The following is a 12,778-nucleotide window of genomic DNA, read 5'->3' as shown; positions in this document are numbered from 1 at the left end:
TTTTGCCTTAGAAATTCGACCATGTCCTCCATGTACGGTTTAGGCACTCGCCTGGTACCGCACAACCCTCCCAAAGGCCGAGAACAAATTTAAATTAAATTAAAACTTGCCCTCGAACCGGGAATCGAACCCGGTACCCCTCACCTACCTGCCACTTAATAAGACCGCTAGGCTATGAGGCCCCCCTTTGACGTCGTTAATACATATACATACAATACAATACAGCTAAATATACTTTTTTTTTAATAATTTCAACTCACCCGACATCTGTCTTCGGTGAGGGGGTCGTCACTTGCGATAGATTGCAAACTTTCCGAACTGGGCGCGAGTTTGCTACAGTCCAAGCGTGCACTTTGTTCCCTGGACGTCGCCGAGTACGCGTATACGTACACATCTGGTTTAAATGAAAGTCGCATTAAGAACGCGTTATGGGGTAGCAACCTTTACACAAAAACCTTATATATAAATAGTAAAGTATTTATTATATATACGCCACGAAAGCGTGTAATATGGTTAATAACTCTTCTTCTTTTAGTGTCTCTCCATTGCTGGCCGTCAGGCTCTTAAACCGTGTTTTGTTCACTCAAAATTAACAAATCAGTTATTCATTTAGGTAACACATTGTACACTTATGAACGCTTATTAATTGCTTCTAATTTTACATTTACTGCCAGTTCTCAAAGGCGTAAAACGGGCGAGAAGAACTGGCAATAAACTCTCCGCCACTCTTTTTAATCACTAGATTTTTGTTTTACACAATGTTTGTAAGTAGCTGCAACCATTACACCATGATCCACATGACATCTTTAGTAATAAATAATAAAATAAATTAAAAACAAAGAGTTGTCCTCTATCAGCAGGAGGCATGGTGAAATAGGAGCACGCACTTACATTCTCGTGGGAACAACACGCAAACTCCACTCCCTAACGTTGTCAAACCATGATTTTTTCCTTCTACCAACACGCGGTAATAACTCAGAATCACAAAAATCAAGTCAAATTTGTATTATTGATTTTTTAGAATGGCAACACCACGCAATCATAGGCATCTAAAATTTTTTTAAACATTGATTTGTGTAGGAATTTTTATCATGTCAAAATTTTGCATGCGCTACTTTTTTATGTGTAATAAGTATTTATTTATAAGTTAATTACACAATTTTAATTACATTCTAGTCAAAAAATAATTACCATTTTTGCAGTTTGCAAGTACAGTTGACACATGGGGTGAGGCGGCAAGACGCGCTACTCGTGTAGGGCGGGCGGGAGCTGTGATAAACTCAGCCGCACTCACGCCCTCAGAATTCACCGTGTAGGTGTAGATTCCGTCACCACCTGCCCAAACCTCAACCCTGGAAATCAAATAAATGGAATTTAAAGGAAAATTCCTTTCATAAAACCTTTCTATGGGTTCGAGCGACGGCTAAACAGGCATCTCCTGGATAGGCCCTCTAATAGGCCGCATCTCACTTAGTTTAGGGCTAAAAGTCTGTTCCAGAAATCGGGTCAGCGAAACATAGGCAGTTGACAGTTCCTCGCTAATTTTAACTGTTTGATGATAAGATGTTGGGCTTTTATCGTAATATTTATTTCTAGATTTTTCGAATTAATAATTTAAACAGTCAAAATTTAAACAAAATATCTAAATTTAAAAATTTATACACTTACCAAAAATCTTTGTTCAAAAATCGCATTTCATGGCATGCTTTTTAAATAAATCTATTTATAAAAATCTTTTAATAACTTTCCAAATATTTGGAAAGTGTAGTACCACTTTTTTTGTGTTGGCAACACTGAACGCAAAAGATCACGTGACCGTTCACCAACCAGATGGATCGTTCAAGTTAAAGACTCATCGTCCTTCACACTCTGCACTATAAGAGAGAAACTGGAAACAGAGTCCAGAAGTTACTGACCACGACCATGAGCTACCAACTGAAAAGAAAGAAGTTAAGCAGAAAATATTGAATACCCATTATCAGCATAAACAGCAGTCAGACAGTTGAGTTCAGTGGCCGTGCCCAACTCTGTGAGGACGAACGTGCTCTCGGCTTGAGGTCGCTCGCACGATACCAGAAATAGTCTGAAAATTTTGGACAGTTTTTTATTTATATCTTCACGCCTTTTTCCTGAAGAGGTAGAGATCATGGATCTCCACTTGCAATGAATCTCTACCTATTCAGGTATCAGGGATCCGCTTTCATGGCATTCACCATGCATTTATGGTTACTTTTGACTTGATCCTAAGATATCATGTGGAACATGGTGTAATGGTTGCAGCTCCTTAAAAAAGTTGTGTAAAACAAAAAATTGGCGATTAAAAAGAGTGGCAGAGAGTTTATTGCCAGTTCTTCTCGTCCGTTCTACGCCCTTGATTTGAGAACTGGCAGTAAATGTAAAATTAGAAGCATTTAATATAATATATTTGTTTTTGACGTTCATAAGTGTACATTGTGTTAAAAATACAACTACAACCTCTTTAGATCTTGGCCTCAGATTTCTGAATCTGTTTCATGATCATTTTTAAATCTAATAGGTAAGTAGGTGATCAGCCTCCTGTTCGTGACACGCCGTCGACGATCTAAGGCAAGCCGGTTTCCTCACGATATTTTCCTTCACCGTTCACAAAGAAAGAAAGTCCATTGGTGCAGAGTCGAGGATCGAACCTTCGATATCAGGGATGAGATTCGCACTGAAGCCACTAGGAAATTTTTCTGAAAGAGATAGTAGATCTTAGTTACCTTCCACAAGACAGCGCAAGCGCAACGCGACGTAGTGATTCCAGTGAGTATAAAGCTGACACACTAGACCCACCGCCACCCACTGTTTCGCACACTTTGACACTCCATTGTAAGACACAGTCGGATATTCTGTTGAACAGATAAGAGATTAGATAAAAAAGCCCGTAAAAACATATCCACGAAAGTATACGATATCTCGTAAACTGAACCACTTTTGATGAAATTTGAGTGTTTTCTAAACTGGATACTTTTAATGACTTTGTTTCCGAGAATTTGTAGACACATGTTAGGATACCTAGATAGGAAATATATAACTGTGATAATCTACTTAGATTATGATAGACATATCTATATGCAGGTCAAACCAATAACCTTTTTTTTGAAGTCCAGTAAACCATATTAAAACATGTTCAATTACTACAAGGAAAACGATGAAACTGTAGTTATGTAACCTAACATTAGTTAACATATATATATATATTTTAGTAAATAATTAGAAGTGCAAACCAAATGTAAACAATCATCGCACACTTGAAGCTAATATGAGTCCTTTACTTTTTACCACACTCATAAATTGTAATATAACATTCTCGTTTCACTTAGATTTAAGAACTCTTCAATAAGTCAAGTTAGTTTTTTATTAATCCAGCGGATTATCTTAGTTATAAGCTCAAGTTTTAAACAGTTAAAGTCAGTTGTTACCCAGCTTCAAACAAAGTGTTTCATTTAACATATATCTGAACATATCTATAATAACCGCCACGGAACTTAACTCTGTAAGAATTAATTTAATTAAAATTTTGACGAAAGCAATACTCACGAATACACAGAAACTCGTCCGACAGAATCAGCCAGCCACATCGTGTGTCCGACCCGACACATCGCAGTTACAATTACCGGTTCTGTTTTGTCTAAAAAAAATAAAAATGAGAATCTGTTTTGTAAAAAAAAGGAAAAAAATATTAATGACAAAATTTTTTTGTTGAAAAAACATGAAAGATAATTATTTTTATAAAATATAAATAAGAAAAGATGGTTTTATTAAAAATTTAAACAGAAATCGTATTTTTTCACAAAAAAAATGAGAAAACCTTTTGTCTTACAAAATTCAAATAGTCTAATTAACCTGCGTTTGAATTAATTGGACTTTTTTATGTGCGTAATTAATACGCGCAAACAACCTTGCGCAAAACGTCAGACAGCACCAGTAACAGAAGGTGGATTATGCCTTCTATAACAAAATGATCAAAGACATAAAAGAAAGAGAGAATCCATAGACACACCACGGTACAGTTTGACCAATCACAATCAAAGTCAAAGTTTAAGTAGAGGTTAATAATGAGAAAAACGCAAATTCCAGTTCATTACACACCATTTTAAACTATATGTAATGCATCAAGTTTTTTTATTGAATAGGGGGCAAAATCGGGAGGAGCAAATTAGGGAGGGGGTGGTTAGACGGGGCACCCAAACCATCACCACATGTGGTTAGATTGGTTGAGGATCCTCCCTTTAATACAGCTAATATAGCAACGCGATGTCCTTTATTTTATTAGAATGGCAACATTACAACCTGACACCATAGACATTTAACAAGTTATTCTACAACTCTGATCGGCGCCTGCGCCGGTCGTGCACACTTGATTCATTTTAAACATGAAGGACGACAATAGTCACGACATTAATAAGAATTCTTTTAAAACTTACTAAACATATATAATCAAATTGAACGGTCTTAACTAAAGCAGACTGTCTCTTTTCTTCACAGCGTAAACCCAATTCGACAGAAAGAGACAGATGATGGTGTACTTCTTAAAGTATCTTAATAAAATATTACCTGGCGGTACTGTGAGTGAGTGGTGGTGTAGAAAGGTGGTAGACGAAGTTATCAACGCGTGGGCTCTCTCAGGTTCCGCCCCACCATACCATACCTCCCATCCCTCTGTATTTTCTTCTGTAATGTATAAATATTATAATATGAACACACTAGCACCTTAATAAGCTGATGCGGCGTGTATTTTGAGATTTGGAGAAACTATCCAATCTATTTTTTAAAGAGTTCAAAGATGGTGCACTGATTACACTTTCCGGAAGCCTATTCCAGTCGGCCACTACTCGGTATGGGAGAAAGTTCTTTAGGAAAGGATTTTTTTTTAGGACAGAAATATATTTGATAAAAAAACCTGACACAGTATAATCTACAATATAGAAATGAATCGCAAAATGTGTTGTTAAGCGCATAAATCAACAACGCCTGGACCAATTTTCCAATTCTCTTTTTATAATATTCCTTGAGTACGAGGATGGTTCTTAGGGAGAGAAAAATTAAAAAAAATGAGTGAAAAAGTCTAAAAACAACACTTTTCTATATTCCCATACAAAATATTCGTAATAATACTTAAAAGTCAATTTGAACTTTAATACTATAAGTTCAAGTGTTAGTGGAGGGGTTACGGGAAGGTAAATTTTTATTTTTTGTCATAATGTATTAAATACAAAAAAAGAAAGTTGATAAGACAACAAAATTTGTTGTTTGTATTAACTTTCTTTTTTTTATCTTAGCTAGACCGGTGTCCCGAATAGCAGAATAAGTATTTAAAAAAAATAAAGAATCGACTGTTAGGCGGTATGATGTTCGCCAGGTACTAGTACTAGCTGGTAGTACAAAATAAATTTTAAATCGAAACACCAATTAAAGGTTCGCAGACTAAACATGAATAGCAGAGAATGTGTGTAGGTTGTGGTGTGCATTTGTGTGTAACTTGCCTATTAGATTGACAAATAATTAAGAAACAGATACAGAAATCTGAGGCCCAGACCTAAAAAGGTTGTAGCGCCACTGATTTATTACTTATTTTGTAGTCATTGATAATGTCAAATATCACGTGTCAAAATTTTGGAACTTGAAGCCTCTAACCTGTTATATGACACATGGGCGTGGCTGCTGCGGCTCTAGCTTGTCTGACAACAGCAGCATCCCTCAGTGAGAGGAACTCCGGGGCCGCAGCCACCGCTACCAACGCAGCAGCCGAGGGCCTCATCTCTGGAGCCCCACTCCAGCAACGACGCATCGTCTCCAACATACTGCATGGGTATTGGAGATCCTGCAAATATTTTTTCCTATATATTAAACGCATTTAACCCTTAAACATTATCTGTCTCCCTATTTTAACCATTTTATCTAAAGAACTACTCGAATAAAAAACTGTAATAGTTTTGGCCTAGACTTGAACACTTCTTTGGGAACACTTCTCAAACCTGAGATCGTACCTTCGAGTCACGGCTGTGTTTGTTTCTAAAGAAATAAATCTACAACTTTAGACCCAAAAATCAATAACTCAGCGCAGCTGTTGGGAGTAATATAAATAAATTCAAAACTTCACCAGTATAAAACAATTTTCAACGACACGTAACGAGAAATTTGCACGCTATTGATAACCAGCAGAATATGCGAACAATGAAAAGAAAAGAAAAAGGTTTACTACAAGTAATAAAGTCGTTAAGAGAGAAAGAGTGCTAGCCCCCAAAGGATTTTTTTGTGTCGTGGGCAGCTCTTCCATGTGACATATTAATGATTTTAGGTTGCCTTAATAAATTCTACTTAACACTTACAATTTTATAATGAAACTACTGTTGCACAAGAAGAAAGCTTTATGATTTGATTAGATTGTTAGTGAATGTATAAAGTTTTGAATCCATAGCGAACATTTTGTTTTTGCCATTCTACTCCTTACGCTCTTGCAGAGCGGACAACACTTTGTACTCTGATTTTTAATTCCGTAGAATTCTGGCAGCTATCTATTTTTGTCATGTCAGAGATTACAAACCTTTTTGGCCGGGCACAATTTTCTGAACATCTGAGTCGATACATACATTTTATTTGTTAGTGAATGTATCTATTTTATGAAATGCGGTGCTCACATTAAGTGGTTTTACGGCAACTTGATAATTACGTCCCTTTTCATCACAAACAGTAAACAAACACACAAGTAACATTTAATTTTTAAAAAGGTTTACTAAACCTGGAATCAGTAGGCAGTGATGTCAGCTACATAATAAAATAAAGTAAAATATATTAGTTATTTTTATATTAGGTCACTTGAGTAAGTAAATTTTTAGATTTACCTCTTTGTAGGTAAAGCGTAAAAAATACGTTGCATTTTTTTATTGCCCTCAAATGAGTAAAATTTGTCCCTTTTCAGTGGAGAACTTTTTTACTAGCAACACTTATGAAACGTCAGAATTCTACGGAATGAAAAATCAGAGTATAGAGTACCTCATGACAACAGTGCCCCAATCGTCACAACTGCCTTGTGCATTAGTCCCTCTAAGGACCTACAAGGGTACCAGGCCTCCCCTGCGATAAATTCTAGCAAATAATTATGGTTAACTCACCCTTGGCGATAGAGGCGGTCGGGCTCCTTCTAATACAGCCTCCTTCACTGCCTCGTGGCCTTCGAATGGTTGACGTAGCGTAAAGATCTCGTATAGGAGCATTCCGAACGAGAAACAGTCCACCTTGAATATATAAAGACAATTAAGAAACTCAATTGAAAACCTCAGAAAGTACAGAACTGATATTGATAAAACTGCAAGACAGATGACCTGGAGGTAATAAAAATATCTTGCTATAAGTTTTCAACAAAATTGTGAAAGATATCTAAATAGATTACCACACTCAAATATTAAGCAATTCCAAAATCATATGCATACACATCCAACACAAAACGTGCTCTTTTTGAAATCTTTTGATTAGTAAAATCTTGTCCGATAATAAACAATCGAGGAAAAAATTACTCCACTAACTCGGGAAGAAAAGAGCTATGCTCCGTTCAGAATGTGGCTATTCTTAAAAGGCTGTCAACGCACTCGCGAGCCTTCTGGCATGATTGTCCATGTGCAGCGGTATCAGTTGATCAGATGAGCTCGATCTTAAAACTAAGTTTTGTTCTCTTTGGACGTGTCTAGTGACGCTTACGACCATCGTTATATATTAGAAAGAAAGAAGAGAGAGAGAGAGAAAGATAAGTGTTGTTTTGAACCACTTTGTATACTTATTTATGAAGTAAGAGAAGAACATTTGTTTTACATATTTACTCATTCCTATTCCAAAATACAAATTTCCACGAAAAATAATAGTTAAAAAAACTAAAAAACACACTTTTAAAGCACTCTATGCCATATTTTTCGTCTATAGAGCAACCCACGCTTTTTCACAATAAAACCAGCATTTTTTGTTCATTACCATTTTCAGCCTAAATTAGGAATTATTTTTCACTTTTTAGTTTGATGTGCTTTAAAAGCGTGTTTTTAGTTTTTTTAAACTATTATTTATTTTTTAGTTATTGCATTGTCATCGATCTTTGACAGGTGCGCAAAGTTTGAATTAAATCTGTCCGTTTAAAAGTGGGTCAAAATCGAGACCGAAGGAGTCGGTTACATACATACATACATACAGGTGAAGCTAATATAAAGCGTGTAAAAATTAATCTTACTTTTTCCGTATATTCTTCTTCTCCGTTGTACCTCATGATCTCCGGTGCCATGAAACCCTCGGTGCCTCCAAAGCCCTTCGTACCAGAGGGTGGCGCAAGTCGTGATATTCCTAAAAACATTTTCTATTTAGCCCTCATAAACCCTGATGAAAAATATACGAAGATGTTTCCCAAGGCCACACATTACATTCCCATGGTCCCATGAAGGGAACTCCGAACCTTTTGTTTGTAACTCAAACATTACTACCTGTAATTGTTTATAAATAAGATCAATACAATATAGCGACAGAACAAACGTTTTTTTTAAGCTATTCCATAGATTGTATCGCGGGCTTTGAGCGCGGGGGGGAACTTAAAGGATTTAAAGCTAAAAATAAGAAATAAAGAACGTGTGGCACTCGGTGACTGCCGCGGTAAAGCGATTGCATAGCATTTTTTATCAACTTATGGAGTTATAATTATTTATTTATGCAGTATTTGTTTTTCTTTGATATTAATTCAATCTACCACTCTGCCAGACTCAGACTAACACGCCTATATAGTCTGTCTCACTCTAACGCGTACTGGCCGCGCTTACGCTACGTCGCCGATCTCGTCAGAGAGATCTTAATATGCAGTATGCGTTCTGTCCCGCTCTAACGCAGTATCCGCCGCACCTATATTACGTCATCGTGTGTTAGGTTTTTTTCATTACGGAATTTCTTGATTCGGTCGCCGCGCTCAAAGCCCGCGATAAAATCTATGCAATAGCTTAAAACAATTATGATAAACATATAGCCGATGGCATACATATATAAAAAAAGGTTCAAACAGTTCAGTAAAAATTATTAAATACATTTAATTAAGTAATACCTAAATCGGCTGTGTTGTGTGATGAGGTGAATAGAAGATTATATAAGTACCACAGACAAACTTACCATAATCTCCAAGTTTGACATGGACATCAATGGGATCTGGGCTATTTTCAGCCACTTGAGATTCAGCTGGAGCTGGGAATGTCCAAACCAGCACGTTTTCCGACTGAAATTTTACATGGTATTTTTACATTGCGACAAAATCATTCACAGATTGAAGTGATTTAATTGCTCATAAAATTAAACACTTTGACAGATCCGACAAATTTTTGAAGTTATACTTCTTTAGGCGCGTTATGAAAAATTTATGAGAGTGAAATTTTACGATGCGCGCGCACCGTGACACAAAATTAACAGAATGAAGTTAAGTTGCCATAATTTAAAAACAACATTCGAATAATAATAGAATTTATGTTACACTTAATGTAAGAGAATAAAAATAAATATTTATTTATTTAATTTTTCAAATGTAAACTGAACTTTATTGACTATAATGACTCCTTTTCCAGTCGTCGATTATTTAATTGTAATTAATTATTTACTAAAAACTATTTTTAATAATGCCAAAGAAGTATAACTTCTTACGCGCGTACATAAGTACACGCACCCTTTTTTTTATTGCAAAGCTCTGTGGTCCGTTTTCCAATTCCTATGTCATGCCACAATGTTGCCTTGAGTGTTGTCAAATATGTCAAACAAAGAAATGTGGTGGTGCGTAACCACATGAATGTTATATAATAAGTTCGCGGCAAAAGTTTTCTTAAAATGAATGTTATATAATAACCTTTAAATCCCGATAAAGCACGCGATGCGTGTGCAAGTACTCGAGTGCGCGTGCTAGCTGAAGAGTCAGCGCACGCGCAGCACGTGCACCCACTCTGGCTCCACAACCACGATAGCTACGGAGTGTGTTCTCTAGGGAACCCTGAAAATTATTTAAATTTTTATCATTCGCATTTGAAGAAAACAAAATACCTTTAAGTTATTAAAAAGTCGTGGATCAAACACAAATAGGGGATAGATGAGGTCATCAGCTGCAAAAAATTGTTCTACGGGAGGTCCCTAAGCTCAACCCCTGCAGAGTTATAATTTATTTTGCGTTTTTATAAGAAAATAAGTAAATTTTCTTATTAAAATTCGAAAATATCTACATCCTGTATCCTTTTCATAATATCCACTAGATTGGTACTGAGTCCTTGCTTTAGACATACTATTTATAGTTGTTTATTGAGTGTATTCAAGATAATATTAAGTTATACGATATACCATTTTTTTCAAATCATAACTTTTTGTTTACTTCGGACCCTAGTGTGAAATAAAAACCCTGTATTACATGTTTTGGCGCATTTAATAGGGATTCTGAAAAGGTATTACACATGGCCATGAGTCGCTCTAATATCCTTATAGGAAAAATTACAAACAACGATTGTGAAATAATTGTATTAAAACAATTATTTCTCAATGGTTGTTTGTAGGAAACTGTATAAGAAATTAATAAACTATATTTAGCTTTTTGTCACAAATCCAATATTCCACACGCATATGATTTACGCAACTTAGGGCACAGTCTAAGTTTTATCAAAATTGGTTGAGTAGTTTTGAGATGATTTACACACCTGTGAAAAATTAAAATAAATTGTAATAAGGCCGTTTGAATTCCATACCTGAGGCGCAATAGCCAGCAACAAGGCAAGTGGAGCTGGACAAGCTGCCAGCAGAGGCAGTACGTGAGGATGCCGAAGTCTGCTGAGGATGCCCAGCTCTTGACGTAGACCGCAATAAGCCCGACAGGCCCCTGCTAATGGCTCCCGTTCCCAACGTGAGACCGCTGCCTGGATGTAAAAAATAATGATACCTAACTATATATCCATTCAACTCAATGCTGCTGAATGCAGCCCCCATCTCTCAGTTTATATTGTACTCTATTTATTTGAGAGACAGAGAGTGAATGAAAGAAATAAAAAAACGTTAGAGGTGTCAAGGGACACCCGGATGGAACGAAATTCCTTTCGATTAATTTATTTATATGTTAATTGGTATCTTAACAGTATGATAGATTTTCTCGACACCAATCTTACGACGAAAAAAAAAGCCAACATCACGAGGTGTTCCCAGGCGGTCACCCATCCGAGTACTGACATCGCCCGACGTTGCTTAACTTCGGTGATCGGACGAGAACCGGTGTATTCAACGTGGTATGGACATTGGCGATAGCTAAATCGAAAATGTAAAATATAACAACTATAGCAAAAAGTGTCGTTACAACTTTTGGTCTTAATTTTTTCCGTCTAGCCCCCTTTCACAACGCGCGATAAGGAACTTCGTTCCAAAAATATATGCTAACGGATTTGGATTTCGATTGTATAGAATACTACATGCCTTGGCACGACTTTGGGGTTGCAAAAACTAACCCAGACACATCGGACGCTTATAACTACTGCAGTCACACTCTAGTTATCTATCTATGTATCTCATCACATACTTAAACTCACACATAATTAAGGTCATTCTATTTGTAAAGCTCGCTGGTTTAATCCGGCTCGAAGGACCAATTGTACAGCTTTACAGCCAGTGTGTGAGATGTGTATTTACTAAGTGTCAGGAGTATCTTGTACAGTATATGTATGTATTAGCAAGCTGCACTAGATAACTAATTATATTAGAGGGTAAGATGACATAAGAATCTAACAATGGATCGCTAAGCCCTACAGGTGTACCATAACACATAAATAGCCAATATATAAATAAGTACGGTTTGTCTGTATCAAGAGACCTAAGGTAAGAGACTGGAAGAATCAGAGTTTCAACCTGGTAGAATTGTCTCAAAGCTATCGGACTTGAAAATTATTTTAATAAATAACTCATTATTAAAATGCACCATGTACCATGAAGAATGGGACTAGTATTAGTTAATTTTGTCACAAATGTATGAATATTTTTTATTGTTAAATGTATTATATGTCTCGTCACGAATCAGAGAAGAACTGGTATTCAACCGTCCGCCATTAACCAATCAATTATGAAACTAAATCAAAGGTCTCTCAAATCAGTATTAGGCATAGGAGCACACACATACATAATAGTAGGAATAACATGTATAGTGCTTTTCATGAAAGAAGTCCCGCGGTGATTTTTGGAACTAAATTTGACAGGTCGGCAATGTTGTCAATCGTCGATGTTATCAAGTTCGTTTGTTGTGGTAGATTTTTGTGAATTTTTAACTAGCTTAGTGCATTTTGAAGATTGATTACAATGCAAAAAGTTCGGCTCGAGAAATTATATTAAAGGTGAAAGAGTTCTGTGAAGCGGAACATAAGAATCAAGGTGTTTCAATACCACTAAACAATGTTCGGAAGAGAGTTGCCGCCATAACAGGTACTTTTTAGAGTTGCCATTTAATATTTTTTTGCTGCATTGGTGAGACTTTTATGGTATAAATTCGTTTTTGCGACAAAATTGAATAAATACATAACGTGATGAAACTAGGTAACTGAAATTAAAACATATATTACATATTACATAAGCATTATAAATTTAAACTTACTTATTATTTTTAATTGTTCATAATTTAATTGCAGGTGTGTCAGAGAAAACTATTACAAGAATTACAAACGAAGGTATAACAGCGGCGTGTACTTCGAAAAAAAATTTAACCCAACAATTATGCAATAAAACTCTGAATAAAAAA

The 12,778-nt window shown here is 36.0% G+C and overlaps 1 protein-coding gene and 1 non-coding gene across 2 annotated transcripts in view; both read right to left on the bottom strand.

Moving 5' to 3' along the window:
• The window catches only part of LOC125058424 (leucine-rich repeat serine/threonine-protein kinase 1), a 97,114-nt gene that overhangs the window by 5,068 nt on the left and 79,268 nt on the right, over window positions 1-12,778 (bottom strand). Inside the window, exons 43-54 of the mRNA XM_047662486.1 lie at window positions 10,755-10,922; window positions 9,875-10,015; window positions 9,154-9,256; window positions 8,237-8,346; window positions 7,137-7,259; window positions 5,659-5,845; window positions 4,579-4,695; window positions 3,562-3,652; window positions 2,742-2,870; window positions 1,973-2,083; window positions 1,192-1,352; window positions 261-394 (exon numbers count right to left, since the gene is read on the bottom strand). Coding sequence (XP_047518442.1) covers window positions 261-394; window positions 1,192-1,352; window positions 1,973-2,083; window positions 2,742-2,870; window positions 3,562-3,652; window positions 4,579-4,695; window positions 5,659-5,845; window positions 7,137-7,259; window positions 8,237-8,346; window positions 9,154-9,256; window positions 9,875-10,015; window positions 10,755-10,922 — 1,575 coding nt within the window. The remainder of the gene's footprint in view (window positions 1-260; window positions 395-1,191; window positions 1,353-1,972; window positions 2,084-2,741; window positions 2,871-3,561; window positions 3,653-4,578; window positions 4,696-5,658; window positions 5,846-7,136; window positions 7,260-8,236; window positions 8,347-9,153; window positions 9,257-9,874; window positions 10,016-10,754; window positions 10,923-12,778) is intronic.
• LOC125058977 lies at window positions 11,181-11,299 on the bottom strand. Its single transcript, XR_007118585.1, has one exon. It is a non-coding gene; the product is annotated as a 5S ribosomal RNA (ribosomal RNA).

This window comes from Pieris napi, chromosome 18 (assembly GCF_905475465.1).
Source record: "Pieris napi chromosome 18, ilPieNapi1.2, whole genome shotgun sequence".
NCBI classification, from domain to species: domain Eukaryota; kingdom Metazoa; phylum Arthropoda; class Insecta; order Lepidoptera; family Pieridae; genus Pieris; species Pieris napi.
This window is presented reverse-complemented; position numbering and strand designations above follow the sequence as displayed.